A 20,408-nucleotide genomic window follows, 5' to 3' on the forward strand; every position below is an offset into this window, starting at 1 on the left:
CACAGATGACACAATTTGATTTGCATTTGTTTTGTTTTTATGTTTTTATGTTTTCGTTTTCATTTTTTTTTTTTTTTTGTATTCTTATTAAATTTTGTTTGACTTTTTCGTTTAGTTTTATGGTAATTCAACATTTTTGTTTTGGTTGATGAATAAAACGCTTAATGCGTTCAAATGTTTGATTTGATTTCCACTTTCATTATCTCATTATCATTATCATTTTGATTTCGATTTCGACCAACAATTAACAGTTAAGTTTTGAATTCTTGCACACATTTAGGTATTAAGTTATCGTTTTTTTTTCTTTTTTCTTTTAGGTTTTCGATTTTAATTTTTGTGTTTGTGTTCCTTGTTATTCAGAATATACATTTGTATGTTTTGTATATATATGTACTATATATATATACATAAACATATATATATAATTTAATGTATGCATTTTTATACTGCAAGTTGTAAACTTTGATTTTTGTTAAGCTTTTTCCTTGTTCAATAATATTATTATTATTATTAAATTACTCTTAAGTTGTTTCCATATTTACAATTTGCCGCAATTCGTGTGTACTTTGTAAATAATTGCTCAAACTTGAGATTGGGCACCAGAGTCTCACTTGCAAAGGCTAAAAATTTGCTCAAGAGCTGTTTTTGTTTTTTGTTTTATTTTTTGTTTTGTTTTTGGAATTGAATAAACAACAATTTTCGAGCCTGATTCTTATGGATTCTCTCTGAATTCGTTTTGAATTTGAATTAATGCTTACAAATGAATATGTTCATCGTTATCGAATCGTTTCCAGATTGTATAATAATTCAGCTTAGATTTTATACACTTAGCTACGTAGATTTCATTTAATTTCCTTATTCATATTTATTTATTTATTTATATATATTTTGTTGTTGTTTTGTTTTGGGTTGTTCGTATAATTATGTAACTAATTTAATTTCGCTTTTCATATATAGTTGTATTCATTTATTTTCTTACGTTAAATGCAATTACAAAGTACTTTGATTTTGTGAAATTCTATTTCAATTTTCTATCTTGAGCCTGAAGCGTTTTGTAGTTTGTTTTTGTTGCATGTGTGTGTGGGATTCGTTTTGAGTGTTTTCTGTGCTGCTTTGTTTATTCATAAGGATTTAGCAGGAATTTTGTCGACGGTCTAATTCATTTGGCAATGCATTTGCCCAAAAATGAGAAATAACACAAAGTTAAACTGCACTACTCAGTACTCTTTTTGTGTGTGTATGCATGTATGTGTGCTTGTGTGTGTGTGTGTGTGTGTGTGTGTTTGTAATTATTTATTTGTGCCACGGGTCGGATGAGTGTTATTCTTAATCTCCATTTGATGTACTCGTATCGCATTTAACTGGATTTACTTATATAAATAGTTGTTTTCTTTTTTCGATTTTCAAAATTTGGTTTAATTTAAAGCTTTCCATTTACTTTTACTTTTTTTTTGTTTTTGTTTTTAGTTTACTTAGTTTGTCATCTATGAACCTTGTATTCCAAAAATGAGTGTATGTTTCATAATTGTTGCTAGCAGTTAACGTTATTGACATCGATTTAGGCTGTATGTTTTTGGTTTTTTTGTTGTTTTTGTTTTTTAATTAGAACTAATTTAATTAGCAACTCTGCAAGTTTATCCTGCCAACGGTATTCGCAAAGTTTATTATTATAATAATTATTATTTTGGTTTAAACGTGTTTTGTTATAATTCTCACTTTCGATTAGGCACAATCTTACACAAAATTCGGGCTGTTTAGCTTAGTTATACCGTTTTGCAAAAAAACAAAAAAATGGCCACTTTTTAACCACTTTCTTCCAACTATCAATTTGGAATTTGCTAATTCCTGCAACTATCAACCGTCCACTATATATGTATGTTATAAGTAGTATATCCTGAAACAGCAATAGTGTGTGTTGAACAACCAAAGCTGAACAAACAAAACAAAATGTGAAGACTGCGTATTGTGCCTGAATTTAGCTTTAGATGCGGCTTTTGCGGCTGAAACCGATAGAAATTGTTTGCTTCAAGCTAATTTCAAGAGATTGCAACAAAGTAAGCGCGCACACACACTCACTCACACACACACACACACACTTTCAAATACAAATGTCAATCAAACACCTAACAAAAATACACATTTATATGCACTAAAGTTCAGTTAATATATAGATCGTATTCCTCACATATAGTACATATAATTGTAACTTAATTGTAGCTAAATTTAAATGTAGATTTAAATTTAAATTAAATTTAATTCGACAACAAGCTCGTTTTGCACTTACATAAGTAACTGCTAATGTTTTTTTTTTTTTTTTTATGTTAATTTCTAGAGACTAGATTATTAGCTATATATTTGCTATACAACAATTATTTCTCCCCTCTCTTTCTTTCAATATTCTCTCCTATCTCTGTCTGCTCTGACTTTGGCACAATAGCAGCGAATACACTTGCTTGAAAACAAAGTGAGAATAAAACTATTGAATGCGTTATTATCGTAATTATCATTATCATTATTATGCAATCAGAAAATTGTTTTCTCTGTTTACTTTTCTCCTTTTTCTTTTTTACTGTTTTTCGTTAATTTGCTCGCTTCGTCTCCTTTGCTCGCTAGTTACCATTTTACTTACAGTTACAAAAACTTTTTCTTCTTTTAACGTTTTGTTACTTACGAATACTTTCAGTTAACAACTTTGTTTCAGATATACATAACTATTGACCAACTATATTATATATATTTTTATTTCTTTTATTTACTTTCCCAACGCGCTACGCACCAGTCATATGGAGGAGGAGGAGGAGGAGGAGGAGGAGGAGGAGGGGCGCGAGGAGATGGAAGATTTTCAGAAAAGAGCAGAAAAATTGTAAAATTTATTATGCGGAAGAAAGGGAAACAATGAAGTGAAACCAATGAACAAACTGACTAAAGATATGCGAAACCTTTATGCACTCAATCTTTATATGCATCTCCCAAGCCAAAGGGATGTCGGAAATCGGGGGGTAGGGGATGGAGGATGGGGAAATAGTGAATGAGAGTGAGTAGCACTCATTGTGTGAGTACTGTACAAAAATATTTGTTGTGCGTGCGTGGCGCAAGCTGAGAGCATTTAAGGTATGCAGAGAGATCTGGGGAAAACAGATCGACGTAACACGTAAATTACATTTAGCATACGAGACAATAAATATACATTTACAATGCATCAAACCAACTTTTTATAAATAACATATTGCCCCACAACTGAGGCCTAAACTGGATCACTTTTGAATTGTTTCATTTGTTTTTTTCTTCTTTTTTTTGTGGTTTTTTTAGTTTAGTTACAACTTGACTAACAATCTGCGAAACACTCGTCTTGGTGCTTATATCAAACAAATTAATTTATATATATATATATATACTATATACTACATATATGTTTTTGTATTTAATTTATGCTTTTCTGCTGTTTGTTTGCTTAAGTAGTTTACTCGTTAATCTCTCAGAGCCTCCTCTGGGCACTTCAGAGTGCCGGCTTCATCTTCATCTTCCATCTTCAACTTGAACTTCATTTGAATTGTAGTTAACAAAGTGGTTTCATTTGATTTGTGCGCATAACTTTTGTTTGGTTGTCGGTTTGCGGGAAGAGTGGAGAGTGGAGCAGGAGTGAGGATCGCAGTCCGGTTGCGGTTCACAAAGAAAACAAATAGAAGCACGCCAGTCGATGAGCCGTAACAAGGACACTTGCTGCATCAACCAACTCATGCATATTCAACTGCTGCTAGTGATGCGCCTGATGCGCCTGAATCAACAGCTGTTGCTGTCGCTGCAGATTCAGTTCCGTGAGGTTCTTCATCATCAAGGTCCTTTCCAGATTCTCCCGTATGCTGCGCTCGTTCTCTTGGCGTACTATAAAACAAAATGTTAACTTTATTAGCTAATGAAAGGCAAGTATTACGATATATATATGAAATGTAATATAAGGCTGACTCTAATGGAACAAGTTTCGGGGGCACTGCACGTTATTATCCTTCTGTTGCTTATCGTTTAAACTGCAGTTGAAGTAAATGCCTGTTGATGAATTCTTGAATATAACTTTCATCAATCCAGACTATTTACTTTAAGCACAGTTCAACATCGTGTATTTTAGCTCCGGTTTCCGGTTTCGCGATAACGTTGACACACTCACACACATACAAACATTTCATTTCCTATACTCGTGCTCGCAACAAAGCCAGCCACGCCCCTCTGTAAAGCTGGGGGGCAATGTTTGGGCGTCGACTGGTCAAGGCAAACGGTGTGCGGGTGGTGTGAGGGGGGGGGATGTGCGGTGAATTAAGCGGGGTGGCTAAAGGGGCGATTGGTTGGACGATTGGCAATGTTTGCTCGCCGCTTTTGTGCATTTTACAGCAGTTTTAATTAACGGCAAACAAATTGACACGCGCCGCACTGCAAGTGTGGGGAAGGGGGACGGGGGAATCGCTGTGTAAAGTGTCAAAATTTGTTTGCCAATCAATCACACGTGCAGTTGCACTGTTGTTTGGCATGCCAGAGAACTTGGGTTCAGTGTCTGCTCTGAGGTCTGATTGTGTATTTGCTGCTGTTTGAGTTTCTGTTTCAGTTACTGTTTTCTGATACTCGCTGCAGTTGTTGTTTTACTTTTCATATGCCTTTTGTTTTTGCCTGCTTTTATTGTCTTTTGTCTGTTTTTCTGTCTTTTTTTTTGGGGGTGCCTGACAAAGATATAACACGATATTGCAGCAAGGTCTGCTTTGTGAGAGTTCTACTTTCTACTTTCATATATCGCACTCTAGCACAATATATATCATAGCTGTATAGCACAATATAGCCCTGGCCTGTATCTGCATTTTCTCAGTATGTTGCACAAAATGTGAGCTGTAAAAATTTAATTAAAAATACTTGCCCTAAATTGCAGTTCACACAGACAGCGCAGCACACACAAAAATACACACACACACATACATAAAAGCATCCTCTATACGCACGCAAAAAGGCAAAGTATTCAAGTAATTCACAAACGTTTTCATTTAATTGCAAAATTAGTTACTCTTTTATTGAGCAAAAAATGATACAAATGTCTGACTCAACTTGTCGCATACCCTGTTTCCATACAATGTATATTCAATTTATTTCAATTGCTGCCAAATGGAAACTTTGTATCAATAAAGACAAAATCTAAACCTTAAATAAATGCAATTATTTTTAGCGTATTAAAACAAATTATTATTATATTTTATAGCAATATAAGAAAGAAAAGTTAGACCCAAAAATATGCATTTAAATTTCTTTTGTATCGTATTTCTTTTTTCATTAGGAAATTAGAAATAAAATTAATGAAATAACAAAAATAAAATAATGAATATATGCATTAGTTAAATTTTGCGTATTATTATTATAGTATATTTATTTAAAGATGATAGTTTCAAATTTGCTCAAATATTTTAAGGAATTATTAAAATATTTGCCAAAAATGTAAGCAGAATGAAATTGAGATCTAAAAATCATACTTTATTTCTTTGTTTTTCATAATCTATCAAAGAACTTAAAAATCTATGTTGTAAAAATTTGCATTAGAAAAATTGCTGTTGGTTTTTAAGTGGCATATTTATTTTTAAACGATTTTAAATCATAAAAAAAAATTTCCCATTTGTAATTGTCTCATGGCTAATTTTTGGCAGAATTTGTGAAAAGAAAACATAAATTGAACCAATTTTGATAATAGTAAAGCTTATTCTTATAGCTCTGGACTAGCACTATGTTTAGAGTTGGGACTGGGAAAGTTTATGAAACACTTTTCCAGATTTATGATAAAATATATAAATTTGTAAATTTTGCATATGAATACGTTAATTTTTGCAATTGTCTTAAAAATAATTCTAAATTTGCTCTTAGGAATAACTAAAGTGCTAATCAAAAGATATAAGATTCAACTTTACTCAGAATAAAAAATGTTTTGGTTTTTGGTCACTTTAGATAGTGTTGGATGCGATATTTTCGCCAGAGAATTATCCATATTTATTAACAATAAAAATTTAAAAATTGAGTTTCAGAAATGTATGTAATTAATTTTCCTTTTTCGTTTTGAATTTGGTTTTTTGTTTCAAATATGTGTCCTAAAAAAAATATATCCAAAGAAAGCTTTCTTTCGAAAGGTGCCATAATAAGATTTAAAAAATTTTATATATATTTACTTTAGTATTTTATACTATTAAGAAATAAATGTATTCATGAAAATTAAGTGCATGAAAATAAATATATTTTTTGTTCATTAAATGGTTTTAAGAATGATTGTCAATTTAATTTAATGGATTGCTTTGCAATTTTCTGTAGACCTTTTGAATAATATGCGTGAAGCTGCAAGTGTGCGTGGCATAAAATCAACAAATTAAAAAATATATGTATACAAAAGGGCTTTAAAATTTCGCGCTGATGCTTAAAATGCAACAGTAAAATGAACAAAGCCAGAGCCAGTGGAGGAGAAGAGAAGAAAGGGGGGAGAACATTGCAAAGCAGCTTCACATTGTCGCTCAACTCTCGCTGAACTCAAACATAAGCCGGACCAAAGAGCAGAGCACGTGGTCTGTGGTCGAAATCGTTGCTCCTGTTTCTGGTTGCTGGTTGCAGGTTCGCGCTTATGCATGAGCTTTGAGGCGTAGGCGCAACGTGTTAATGTCAGAGTGGAAGAGGGGGAAGGGAGGAGGGTGATGGAGTACAGGGAACAGGTGACGATGAGGCTGGCTGCCATTATTCACGTGGCAAGTGCTGTGCTGAATAGCAGCCACTGAGTACTGCGAGTACAATGTGTTCCTCCTCCCGCTGCCCTTTTGCCCCGGGTCCACTTCCATTCTGAGTGTGCGTGTATGTGTACGTGTACATGTGTGTGTGTGTGTGCTGGGCTATTTGAGACCAATTAACATAGAACTTTCCCACTGGTAAACAAGTTAAATTGTTAACAGCCATTAAGGGCGCTCATAAATGCCGCCGTGTAACTTTCAGCCTCACTTTGTCTCTCTTTGTGTGAGTGTGTGTGTGTGTGTGCGTACGAGTGTGTGTGTGTGTGAGTGTGTATACCCAGGTGTATATAGCTTTGTGTGGGTGCAAGAAGAGCCTGGACTGGCGCGTGTGTTTGTGTTGTTTCTTTTTGTGTCTTTTATGTTGTTTAATTATAAATGTGGCGTTGAAAGCAACAGCCAGTGCAGCTCTCAACCCCTCCCTCCTCCAGACCCAAGTCACGCCCCGCCCCGCCCCGCAACTCACTTGTCCTAACTTCGTTAGACTGCCATGACGGATGAAGACCGACGACCATGTAACTATATAACTAATTAGTTTCCTGCCTCTGAGTGGGTGATTGGGAGCAGTTGGGCTAACTCTTGTTAACTGTTCTGTTCTGTTCTGTGGTTGTGTTTTTCTCCCCACTTAAATTCAAATTATTGATGCATTTCTGAGGTTTCTCTCCCCCTTTGGTGTGAGTAGCTGGGCAAAAATAAAAAAAGGAATGAGAAAAATGGAGCCTTGGGGCTGAACTAATGAGACATGTTTTAGTATGCACAAAGTCAAAGTGAAATATTGAATAAATGGAAGCAAATGAAATGAAGAACGTAACAAAATAATAAAGAGAATTGCTAACAGATTTTCATTTTTTTATTGATACGAATTGTAGCTCAGAAATAAATAGTTAAGTGAAGTATTAAATAAGTGAAACCGAATGAAATGAAGACCTTAAAATAAATAAAGAGAATTGCTAACATTGTTAATTTTCACCTTTGAAGACAATATTTTAGATAATTGAAAATATATTTATATCACTTTTACATCAATTTAAAAAAGTGTAGTTAAACATGGAATAAGTGTGGCTAAATGAAATAAAGAACTTAAAATTAATAAAGAGAATTGCTAACAAATTTTCATTTTCACTTTTTGTTGGGAAAATTTTATGTTATTGATACGAACTGTAGCTCCGAAATAAATAGTTAAGTGAAGTATTAAATAAGTGAAACCTAATGAAATGAAGAACCAAAAATTAATAAAGAGAATTGATAACAGATTATAATTTTCACTTTTGGAGACAATATTGTAGAGTATTAAAAATATATTTATATCCCTTTTACATCAATTTAAAAAAGTGTAGTTGAACATGGAATAAGTGTGGCTAAATGAAATGAAGAACTTAAAATTAATAATGAAAGTTGCTAAGAGATTTTCGTTTTCACTTTTAAAAATATTCAATTTTCACTGATGAAAATTGTTGAGATTCAAAAGCCATTGATTAATGTAATTTAAGAGAATTGCTTAAAAGGTCATTTTAAAAATCATATTTCTCGTCATACCCTGCAAATTTTTTATGGCAAGAAGGGTATGTCAAAAAGAAGAGGTAAAAATTTATTATAATTTGTGATATACAAAGCAAGTAGGAAGCTTTCAACACTATCAAAGGGTTGTCAAATTATTAAATTTTATGTTGCTCAATATTATTTACAGGGTATCTAGTGATAAAAATTGCCTCTCAATATAAATATTGTTGAGATTCAAAAGCCTTTTAATATAGTAATTTAAGAGAATCGCTTTAAGGTCATTTTAAAAATCATATTTCTTGTCATACCCTGCAATTATTATGGCAAGAAGGGCATGTCGAGAGAAAGAAGTTACAAATGATAATATTATAATTTCTGATATATAAACAAGTGGCAAGTTTTTAACACTATCGAAGGGTCATAAAATTATTAAATTTAATGTTTCTCAAGAGTACGCGCTCTCTTTATTATTTATAGGGTATTTTCCTTTTCAAAAATTAAATTTCTTTCAATACCTTACAATTATTTCTGGGCGGAATGGCATGTCAATATGAAGTAGTCAAAATTTAGACAGTTTTCAAGTTTCATAATATTACCACAATAAATATTTATCGAGAGTATATTTTCTTGTTTTTTTCAGGCTATTTTCACAACGTTCTTATCCAACCGAAGACCTATAATTTATTTATCTTGCTGCCACTCATCATTTCCAGCAATAATTTCAATTAATTATGCTGTTTGAAATTTTTCGTTTTCCTTGTTATGTTTTCATTGTATTTTCCCATCGAACAATGAGTTGAACCTTTTGTGCTTACTGACTCTGATATAATGTCAGACATTTTACCGGCATTAAAATTGAAAACTCTGTTTCGCGTTTGGTTTATGTTTCATTGAGCAATGCGTTATTTTAATATTAATTGTTTGAACGCATTTTCCACACGAGTAATCAACTAATATTTATTGTGTTATTAAAGTTTAAAGCGAGATCTCTTGTCAATTTCCAGCAGAATCATAATTTTTTTGGTAATTGAAATAAAAGTACGAGTATACACAATCAATTTGTTGGGCATCTGCTCATATCATACTTAGGCTTTTTGTGGCTGTCAATTTGCTATTTTGACGCGATTCGAAGAGGGGCAGAGGGAGGAGGGAAAGAGAGGAGAGGAGAGGAGAGCGCGGTCGCGTGGGCATTTGCCTCGCCGAGTGGCGTTCACAGGACTCTGGCAAGGACGTGAAACCAACTGAGCGGGCAATGTCACCAGCACGAGCCACGTTACCAACAGCAAACAATTGTTCAGCCGTTGCTTTTGTTGTTTGAGTTGTTGTTGTTGCTGTTGTTGTTGCTGTTGCTGTTGTTGCTTATGTTGCACTCACTCACGCGCACATGAAAAAGTAACCTAGTTTCATGTCGTAAACGTAAAATTACGACTGTGAGTGTGTGTGTGTTTGTGTGTGTGCGAGTGTGTGTAAATAAGCGTGCATGTCTGTGGGCGCACACATAAAAAGGATGCTACAGCCGTGTGTGGCATGCCCCGTAATGATGCACACACGCACACACTCTCGCACACGCAGACAAACAACACACAACTATTAAGTGAAAGTATAAAAAGTGAGCATGATAACTAAAGGTCCTTGCAGACGCAGCCACGTTTCGGTCACTCAGACAGACAGACAGACAGCGAGTCAGTCAGTCAGTCAGTCAGTCAGTCAGTCAGTCAGTTAGTCAAGCAGTCAGTCAGTCAGCAGAGCCCATTGTCATTGTCTGCGCTTAGCTAAACAACACAAACACAAACACACTAACGCACACACACACACGCACACACACACAGTGCTGATTAGTTTGGTTTGGCTTTGGCTTCGGTCTGGCTCTTCTCGTTGCTGTTGTTGTTGTTGTTGTTGAGGATGCTTCGGCTGCTGCAGTCACAACCACAGTCATTAAAGTCGAGGTAAGTATCATTTTTTATGGCCAACGCATGTGTGTGTGTCTCTATGTGTGGTGTGTGCTTTGCTGCTGGTGTTTGCAAGTCAGTTAGTCAGGCAGTCGCTTAGTCATTTAGTCAGTTATGTAATGCTCGAGATTTGCTGAGCTTTTGCCAGCTCAATTTTCGAAAGTCAGCATCTGGCAGCATCAGCTCCTTAGGGGGAGCCAGAGAGTACGTAGTACGTACGTATTTGTATGGCTTTATGGACTATACTACATATAGTATGTGGGCCATATGACCATCCGGCTGTCTGTCTGTCTGTCTGTGTCTGACAATGAACCGATAGTCCGACAAATGGACAAAGCTTAGTTGACCTGCTTTATCGATGGCACAGAATGCAAGTAATAACAAAATCATAAGACAGCGCAAACAGCAAATGGAAACCAATTTCTAATATAGATAGAGAGATCTCTGTCATAATTGAAATTAATGCAATGGTTTATTAAATTGAAGAAACTAAAGCCAATAAACACTACTTATCAATATCTTGTTGTTGTTATCGAATCAATTCAATCAATTTACCACAAGTTGTGACATTTAATAAAATTTATTTATGTATGAAGCTAAGGTAAACAAATTCAAATATTTGCACGCTGTTAAACACTTGTATTTACTCGCAAAAGTTTGCCTCATTTTTAAATCATGTCATCGAGTTGAAAAGTTGAAATTTATTATTGACCTTTTAAATGTGTATTGTGTATTCTGCACAACAGGAATTCTCTTGCTGAGTTATTTAATGTAGAAATATTTGATAATCATCATCAATATTGGTTTGCATTCCATGTCAAAATTGTAAAAAATAAATCACAGTCAAATAAATAAGATGCAAAATACATTGCCTACTTTTAGGCGCAGTTTGAGTCAAGTGGATGAAATCGTTATAAAAAGTTGCTAAAACACAGAAATTCTCTACTTTTAAGTAGCAGTAGCAAATATTCCCAAAACGTTAACGATTTAATACAAATTTTGTGTTGAGTTGATTGAAAATTTGAATTATTATGTTAAATTGCCGTTTTAATTATGCAAATTTGTTTTTCACCTTTTTCACGCATATTAATTTTGCAATATACTAAAATTTGCGTAGTGTTAAATGGGAAATGGGAAATATTTTGAAAATAAATTTTGATAACTGAAATTGAGCGAGAGCTTTAATAAAAAGTAAAATAAGCTACTTTTTATGAAGTCATTCAAGAAACAAAACAATGAAGCAAATTTTCAGATTTATATTCAATTGTTAGTTTGGGTGTGGCTCAATTTTGTTTGACATATTTAAGAAAGAAAAAATATAAAAATGCAAGGAATAAAAATAAAAAAACTGTATGTATTTTATAAATATTTCTTTTCTTTGTATTAGTTTATCATTAAAATGGAAATGTGAAAAATGTAAATAATAAAAATGAGAAAACTTCATAAATATTTGAAATATTTGCTAACTTGTTTTAGTTCAACTTTGAGCCTCAATCTGTTGTACATTTAAAAAGCCAAATAATATAAATCTTAACAACAACTTGAGCTGTTAAGTTAATGTCACAAATGTTTACTAACAAATGGTTTCCATTTGCTGAGAGACTTAAAAAGGTAATCAGGAAAAATATAATTAGTTGTGTATTATATTGAATTATTCTTATTATTAATTTGAATCATTTCAACACTCATCATAAGAAGAACAATTGTATTGGGCAGTATTCTAAAATTACACTCAACACAAAAATTTAAAATTTTAAATTTTTTACTCTTGTTTTGCATTATTTTCACTTTTAACACTTTCCACTATAGAATCAACAGTTCATTTGCAAATGGCTTCCAATATGCGCCACTTTTTAAACAAAAAGTTGTGGGACAAACTGAAAGCCATAAATCGTAAATAGTTGAAAGCTACTCAAAGCCAACTTACAGGCGTGGTGTTTTAGTGTACACATTTTTATTGTTGTTGTGATTTCAATTGCATTGAAAGTTGCGAGAAGTGTGGCCAATTGTAGTTGTAGTTGTAGTAGTTTGTAGTTGTTGCCGCCAACTGGACTGAAAGTTGCCGAAGTGCTGTTGAATGATGCTGGCGACGATGACGATGATGGTGTCCATTGCCAATTTGGAGTTCACTTTGAGCCACTGATGTGGATGGGAACAATTGAAGCGTCTCGCAATTACACGCACGAACAGCAGCAGAAGAGAAGTGGCGACAATGGAGAGTAGAAGCGGAAGCGGAAACGGAAGTGAAATCCCCGAAATAAGTTCAGCAACATGATAAAGGCAACGTCGCACATCGTTGGCTGCTGTTGGAGTTGCAGTTGGAGTTGCAGTTGGAGGAGTTGCAGTTCATGATGGTCGCATGCCCGTGTAGTGGACCGGCGTGTCTCTGCTGAACGAATGCGCCTTCTTACCCGACTGACTCTGGCCGGAGGTGAGCGTGACAATGACCACAAAGACGCTGGCACAGACGAGGCACAACAGCACCGTTGCGAGCACAATGCACACGATGCGTTTGCGTTTGCGATCCGCCTCCTCGTCCTCATCCGTCTCGTCGCTCAGCGACTTCTTCTTCAGCTTGTGCGACCCTCCGCTCAGCGATGCCTTGCGTCCCGCTGCCAACTTGTGGTGGAACGGTCGCAGCACCTGGGCGGCAAACGCGGCATCGCTCAGCTCCTGTTCGTAGGTGGTCAGCGAGGGTTTGCGCTCGAACGATGGTCGCTTCTCCTCGATGAAGGCCGCTGCTGCCGCGGATATTGGACGTGGACTGCGCTTGATCTCGTCCACATTGACAACGGCAGCGGCGCCTTGAGCACCGCTCGGCACCGCTGTGGACAGTGGTCGGCTGTTGCGTCGGTGGGGTGAACTAAGCTCAAAGTCATCGCCGGCCGTGATGCTGCTGCTGCCGCCAACACCACCGCTGCCATCGCCAATGAAGCTCTTCGACTTCTTCGTGGCGCTCAGCGTCTCGCGATAGTTGCGCAGCCGCACGCTGGCGCTGTGCAGCGCCTTCGCCTGCTTCACGCTGGCACTGGCATTGGTGCCCTGAAACGCCGCCGCGGCGGCCAACACGCCGGGCCTGTGCACGGCCAGCTCCTCCAGATTGCTGGGCGACAGATACAGCGAGCGTCCATGCTGTGCGCCACGCTTAAAGTGATACGCTGCGCTTGCCGCTGCCGCCGCGCTGTGCAGCTGCATCGTGTGCGCAGCGGCGGCGGCTGCGGCGGCGCTACTTGTGGACGGTCGTCCGTCCAGCTCGAGACTGTGGGTGCTCTGTTGGCGCGAGTGCGGATGCGGTTCGCGCTTCTGGTGCTTGATGCTGTTCGAGGCGGAGGCGGCGGGCGGATGTGTGGCGCTGTGTCCGGCGGCGAGCGCAGTCGCCGTCTCCTCAAACGAGCCGGAGCTCTTGCGCATACGCTGCACGGCCACAGCGGCAGCCGCCAGCTCGGCCACGCCCAGCTCCTCCATTTTGGTGTGACTGTTGCTGCGCGACCGCGACTCCACAAACAGCTCGTTCTCCAGCGACAGGTTCGATTGCGGAAAGAGCGTGCGACCGTCGAGCGGCTCCATCAGATCATCGTTCAGCGATGGATGGCGTATCTGGGACTCGACCACCGAGTCGGGTTTGCTGCTTGGCCGCCGGCCGGGATCGTTGAACGAGCGATGCGACCGACATCCGCGACGACTTGGCGACGGCGAGCGGGAGATCTCTTTGCCGGCGGGGGGACCGGGCATCAGGAAGTTGGCGCGCACCGAGCTGGTGCGACGACTGGAGCTGGCCGAGCCGGCGGCAACCGCTAGCTGTATTTGCTCCATGGCGGCGGGATCCTGTTGGGCGTGGAAGGAATGCGTTTTCTTCATCTGAAAATTGGTAGACGGATGAACGTCAATTGTGTCGGAGCGTCGAAATAAATTCTTTTTGAGCGATTGCTGCTGCTGCTGCTGCTGCGACGCTGTGTGGTGTGCTGTGGTGGCACGTGGCGGCAGCATATCATCGACATCGATGAACTGTATCGGTGATGTGCTGCCGCTGCCGCCCAGCGGCGAGCGTGCCAGGCCCAAACCGCCGCCCAGGCCCAGGCCCAGACCGCCCACATTGTCGCCCAGGCTGCTGCTGCTGACCAAATAGATATCCGGTTGATGTTGTTGCTGTTGCTGTCTGTGCTGTTGATGTTGCTGATGTTGCAGTTGCTGATGTTGTTGCTGTTGCTGTTGGCCCAGTATCGGGCTGACGGCGTGCGAGGTGGGTGAGCTGGTGGAGCTCGAGTGCGGGTGCTGGCGGTGCGAATGCGGATGCGCATGCGGATGTGGCAACTGTTGGTGGTGGCGTGCAGCAGCTGCCTGTGCGGCCAGTTGCTGAAAAGTGTGCATATGCAGCTGGTGTTGTTGTTGTTGTTGGTGTTGTTGGTGCTGTTGTTGTTGTTGTTGTTGTAGGTGGTGGTGCTGTTGGCGAGCGGATAGTGCTGGAGACACGGAACCGCTGCCGCCGCCAGACACATGTTGTTGTTGGGGAAGATGTTGTTGTTGTTGTAGTGGTGCTGGGAGTGCTAGGGTCTGCGGCGGTGCAGACGAGCGCACGGGCAGCGGCGACGCCGAGCGGTGGATCAGCGGCTGCTCATGCACAATGTAGCCCTCATCGAGCTGAAACTCTAAATCGGTCGCTATCGGTGCATAATTGTCAATGGCCATGGATAGGGAACGATGGATGGGCTTCAGCTTGGGTGGTTTCTTTTTGGTTGCGGGATTGTCAAAGGAGGATGTGCCCGAGGTATGCTCCTCGTCCGCATCTCCGGCGGTCATATACGGATCGTAGCTGTGCACGGAGACCACATGCTGGTGCCTCGACTGATGTTGTTGCTGCTGCTGATGTTGCTGTTGGTGGTGGTGCTGCTGTTGTTGTTGGTGTTGGTGGTGCGACTGCGACTGCGACTGATGCTGCTGACCACCGCTGGTGCCGCGCTCCATGCGGTAGTAATACTGCCGTGGGTATCTATGGTAGTAATGTGCAATTGTGGTGCTGGTATGTGGGTGGTGTGGCGAGCAGGAGTGGGGTAATCACACAGACACTGACCTGGTCGGGCGCGGAGGCGGAGTGTAACGTTAGCGCAAGCACTCACGCTAGCGCTGTTACTATCGCAAATAGCTATCGGTATCGGTATCGGTATCGGTAACGTTATCGGTATCGCTATCGGATTCGGTGGTTGCTCTTATAAGTTGCTCTCGTTACTTGCCGTCGGTGGTTGTTGCTAGTGGTGGTGGTGGTGGTGCTCTGGGTGGTGCTCTAGTGCTTAGTGCTTGCCACCCAACAGGGCTGGAGCGTGTGTGAGAGAGAGAGATATAAAGACACAGAGAGAGAGAGAGACAGAGAGAAAGAAAGAAAGAAAAAAGTGTGCTGTGATGGGCAAAGGGGACACAGAGACAAGAGGGAACACACTGAACACTGGTATTACTCTTTGCTCTCTGATTGCAGATTGCAGAGAGAGAGTGCGGGAGAGACACACACGTACACGTACACGTGTACACGTACGCACACACAGAGAGTGACAAAGAGACAAAGACACACACACACACACACACGCTAAACAGCAAGACTGTAAATGTGCAGGACATTCAGCATTAAAGGCAACTAAGAAGATGTTAATCGTGTGTGCTTGTTCTTATGGTTGTTGTTGTTATCCTTTCACATTTATTGTTGTTGTGCGTTTTGCTTTATCACTGTTGCTTGTGCTTATTGTTGTTATTGTAGTTGTTGTTGCTGATGTTTTTGTTGTGCTTGTTTTCACTTTTGTCTGAGAATGTGGTGCAATTAAATTCCTTTGATTTTGTTTGTCTTTATTTTTTTTTTTTATTGTCACATTGTGTATAGATGATTGTTGTTGTTATTGTTGTGGTTGTTGTTGTAATTATTTGATGTAAAAAATGTATCTAGGATAGTTTTTTGTTGTTTTTATTGTTGTTGTTGTTGTTATTGTTGATGTTTGCTACACTCATTAAAATGGGCAAATACAAAAGCACAACTAGAAGTAGACAAGAGAAATACGTAAAAAAGTATTAGCAAGCTGGACGGGGGGGACGAGGTGCGGTTGCTGGTGTTGCTGTTGGGTGCAGTTGCAAGTGCAGGTTGTGGATGTGGATGTGGATGTGGATGTGGATGCAACAAGGATCAAGGTGGCTAGTGTACTCATATGTTTGCTGTATGCTGTATCAAATAAGTCAAAATTGAAATGGAAATTGGAAATCAAAGTGAATAGCGAATACAAAAAGAGCTGCAAATAAGCAAATAAAGAGAAAACCAGTTGCAAAAATCAAATGAAATTGCAGATTTGCGCATCGTTGCTGCAAATTGAGTCAATTGGACACACAGGCAGCTGCTACAAGTTGCATCTAGTTGGTATCCATATCAAGAGCATTATCTGTGTTGCACAAATAAAATCAATAGTTTTCTTGTTTCTTTTTAAGCTCTCTGTAGCATTTTATAGCAATCATATTAAATGGTATTTTTCATTAAATTAATTTTTTTTTATTTCGAAATTGTTTATATACATATATGTATGTACTTATTGTTATTTATTTATTAATTGATTCATTTTTGAAGTGTTTAAGCTGAAATATTGATGTGTCTACTTTATATTATAAATCCACACCCACTTAATATAAAAGTATTACTGAATACAAAATACCAAATTTGTAGAAAATGAATTCCATTGCTCTTTGTTTCGATATTTCGACATGCTGACAGAAAAACGACTGAACACAAATCGAGGAAAAAGATTGCTAAACTGTATTTCAATATACCAAATATAGTTATTGGTATCTCAGTATTTTTTGGTATTTTTATTTTATATATTTAAAATAATAATACCGCTCTGTTTTGCTTTCATCAAAAATGGGAAATCGCTATATCGAAGCATAAAGTAAGTGTTAAAAGATAAATGTATTATTTAATATAAAATAAATTATTTTAATCTACTGCTCGTTATTTTCGTGTTTCAATACAAATAAGTTGGTTTTTTTATTTAAATATATTTTTATATTTTTTGTTAGTAATCAGATTACGAAACTTTTTTCATATTTCAAACAAAAAATAACAATTTGAGCTTGTAATCTTATTAAGCCGTAGTTTAACCTTAGTTTCATTTTCATTTTTAGTGTAGTTTGGTTTATTTATGTTTGATGTACACTTTATAGCTGTGTGGCAGAGACGATGGCTCAATTCCCGGTTGAGCACTTGGTCACGTAGCGTGCGATGTGAGTTAATCGAATTTAATCTATTTGGCTGCCAAACTTTGTTTGTCCAGGCCATTTCAGAGCACGCCCATTTAGGAGTGAGGAACGAGGAACGAGGAGAGAGAGAGAAGCGGTAAACGGCGGATGGTGGATACTGAATGCCACTAACTCTTTGGCAACACAATTCATCATTTCGCAATACCTTTGAGCCGGGGAATTGTAACGTTTTGCATAATTTAAAGCGACAGGCCACAGTCGTAGTCCACATCATGGCTGCTGCTGCTGCTGCTGCTGTTGATGGAGTGAGGACTGCTAGTCCTTTGCTACTGTCACTCACAGTGTTAATTTTTCAAAGCTCATTGATGGATGAGTGCGCCAGTTGACATTTATGTGCCTAGGCCACACACACACACACACACACACACACACACACACACACACACACACACACACATACATATATATACAGTGAGTAAAGTCGGAGAGGGAAGCTGTTCAAAAATTAACGCTCTGCGACTTGAAACTTGCTCGTGCCCGCCCCAAAACGAGTTAAACATATTAAAATTTGCTTATGCAAAAGGTAAAGAATGAAACCAGCTTTTCCACCCACACACACACACACACACATACACTGAGAGAAAAACCCTAAGCAGAGAGTCTATGCGGGTGTGTGAGTGAGGCGAAATGCTCAGAAGACATTTAACATCACGTACTTTAAATATGTTTAAAAGAGCTTAAGTGAAATGAAATGTGGCGGCCGTATATAAAGCAGCTGTGAGAGCGTATTATATACATACACATACATTACACACACACATACTCATACACACATACTCTTGCATGCAGCAGCAAAAGAAACAATGAAGAGTACAATAGGGAATCGCATGTGTATATGACAGCGTCTGCCACTGGCAGCTCTAAGAGAAAGCGGGAAAGAGAGACAGACAAAGAGAGAGCGAGAGAAAAGTAGAGAATGTGTGCAGAGTTTGGAGGCGCAGATCCTGACGAGGATATTATCATTGCCGTGGCTACGAGCTTGTGTCCTTTGTCTTTGCCCAGAGACTGGAACACAACCAAATGAAGCTTTACTTTGGACTCGTTTGAGAATTCTGTTTCTGTTTCTGTTTCAGTTTCAATGTCTCTATGACTGTGTCTGCTTTAGCCTTAGCTTCAGTTTCAGATTGAAATTCAACAGCAGACGCAACACAGCAACAGTAACAGCAACAGCAAGAGAAGCAGCAGCCACACTTGTCAAATTTCTCAGCATATCAAATCTGATACGAATTAAGTGTAATTCCCAGCATGTGAACGAATTACTGGGCCACGAGCCACACAAATCCGATTTGCTTGTGATATGCTTGAGCCATCGTATATGGGAACGAATCGTAGGTTGGCACAGAGATGGCTGTTTGAAGTAAAAAGGGGGGGAGAGGGGAAGCACACTTCCATTTCCATATGTTAAACTATGATTTAAACAGCAGCTTCTACATTTCAGTTAGATACACTTGTTGCCGGTTATTGTAAGAATGACATCAAAGAGCCAAAGAGTTTATTGACATGTTATGCCTTGTGGAAGACATACGATACCAAAGATTATAAAACTCCAATCTTTATCTATGCTTTTGTGGGTTAAAAATGTGTTTATTGACATATTATGCTTTGTATAAGACATACGATACCAAAGATTATAAAACAACAATCTTTATCTATGCTTTTGTGGGTTAAAAATGTGTTTATTGACATGTTATGCTTTGTGTAAGACATACGAAATCAAAGTTTATAAAACAACAATCTTTATCTATGCTATTGTGGGTTACAGCCAAAGTTTATGACAAGATTTTGAGAAAAAACAATTTAGATTTTTATATTAATAGCTTTCTCATAAATGTAATATGAGTCTAAAAATTATAAGTCTTGGCGAAATATATAATTACACTTTATAAATACGCAATAAATTATACGAGTTGAAAGCGTATTTCATATTCGTTTCCAGCACATTATTCTGACTTGTCACACATTTGGAAAGGCACAATCATGAGCACACAATTATGAAGTGGGATTAGACTTGTTATGTTAATGTTGAGCCTTGAGTTGAAATTGAATTGGGAAAGTGAATTTTAACCGAAATCAAAATGTTAAGTAGACTGCGAACTTATTGTAAATGGCAAAAGAGAATTATCGTAGTAAGCTCTTAGCTGATACTTAATTATTCTCATTCATTTTCTTATTTCTGCTAGTCATTCCATTAAAGTAAAAGCCATCACCCCTCACAATTTTATTTTACTATAAGTTATTTTTTTTTTATAAAATTACAAAATGTATTTCCTTATATTATTTTATCTTTTTATATATTTTGTAATATTACTTTATTTTATTCTAAATAATATTTTACACAATTATAAAACGATTTTCCTTAAAGAATATTTGTAGCTTTATTTATTTTCAATTTATATATTTTGTTTCTTTGTATGTTTTTACTTTCTTCTGTCCGCTCAGTATTTATCACCTGTCTTGTAGAATTTATTTTATGTATTTTTATAAGCAATAGTCGTGTTTATTTTCCATTGCTATGGAAATTGAACTTGATAGACTCTAAATGTGAAATTGCATTGTTTCAGTTATCAAATTGTCAGTTTTCACTTTGCACAATTTTTATGGTTTTTCAAATTATTTATTTTTTATGAGTATTAGTATTGTTTATTATTTATCTATTTATTTTGTTTCACTTATATGTTTTGTTTATTTATGGTTCTAATTTATTTGTCAATTCATTGTTACTAAAAAATATAAAATATTTTTTTTTAGATTTATATATTTTTAGAGACATAAGTCGTGTTTATTCCCAATACAATCTAAGTTGAAGCATTACTATGGAAATTAAACAAGCTGATACTTTAATTGCGTGTTGTGGTGAAATCTCAGCTTCCTAATTTAAAATGTTCGCATCGAT

At 37.7% G+C, this 20,408-nt stretch overlaps 1 protein-coding gene across 13 annotated transcripts in view; it reads right to left on the bottom strand.

The window, feature by feature from the left end:
• Window positions 1-25: 25 nt before the first annotated feature.
• The window catches only part of LOC133841468 (pneumococcal serine-rich repeat protein), a 91,523-nt gene continuing 71,140 nt past the window's right edge, over window positions 26-20,408 (bottom strand). For 5 of the 13 annotated variants that reach the window (XM_062273986.1, XM_062273985.1, XM_062273983.1 and 2 more), the window contains one exon: window positions 26-3,882. In XM_062273986.1, the coding sequence (XP_062129970.1) occupies window positions 3,755-3,882 (128 nt within the window). In that variant the 3' untranslated portion in view covers window positions 26-3,754. Of the gene's footprint in view, window positions 3,883-12,161; window positions 16,249-20,408 lie in introns of all 13 variants that reach the window. The other 8 variants (XR_009894312.1, XR_009894307.1, XR_009894310.1 and 5 more) reach the window with 6 other exon arrangements.

Source organism: Drosophila sulfurigaster, chromosome 3 (genome assembly GCF_023558435.1).
Source record: "Drosophila sulfurigaster albostrigata strain 15112-1811.04 chromosome 3, ASM2355843v2, whole genome shotgun sequence".
Taxonomy (NCBI): Eukaryota; Metazoa; Arthropoda; class Insecta; order Diptera; family Drosophilidae; genus Drosophila; species Drosophila sulfurigaster.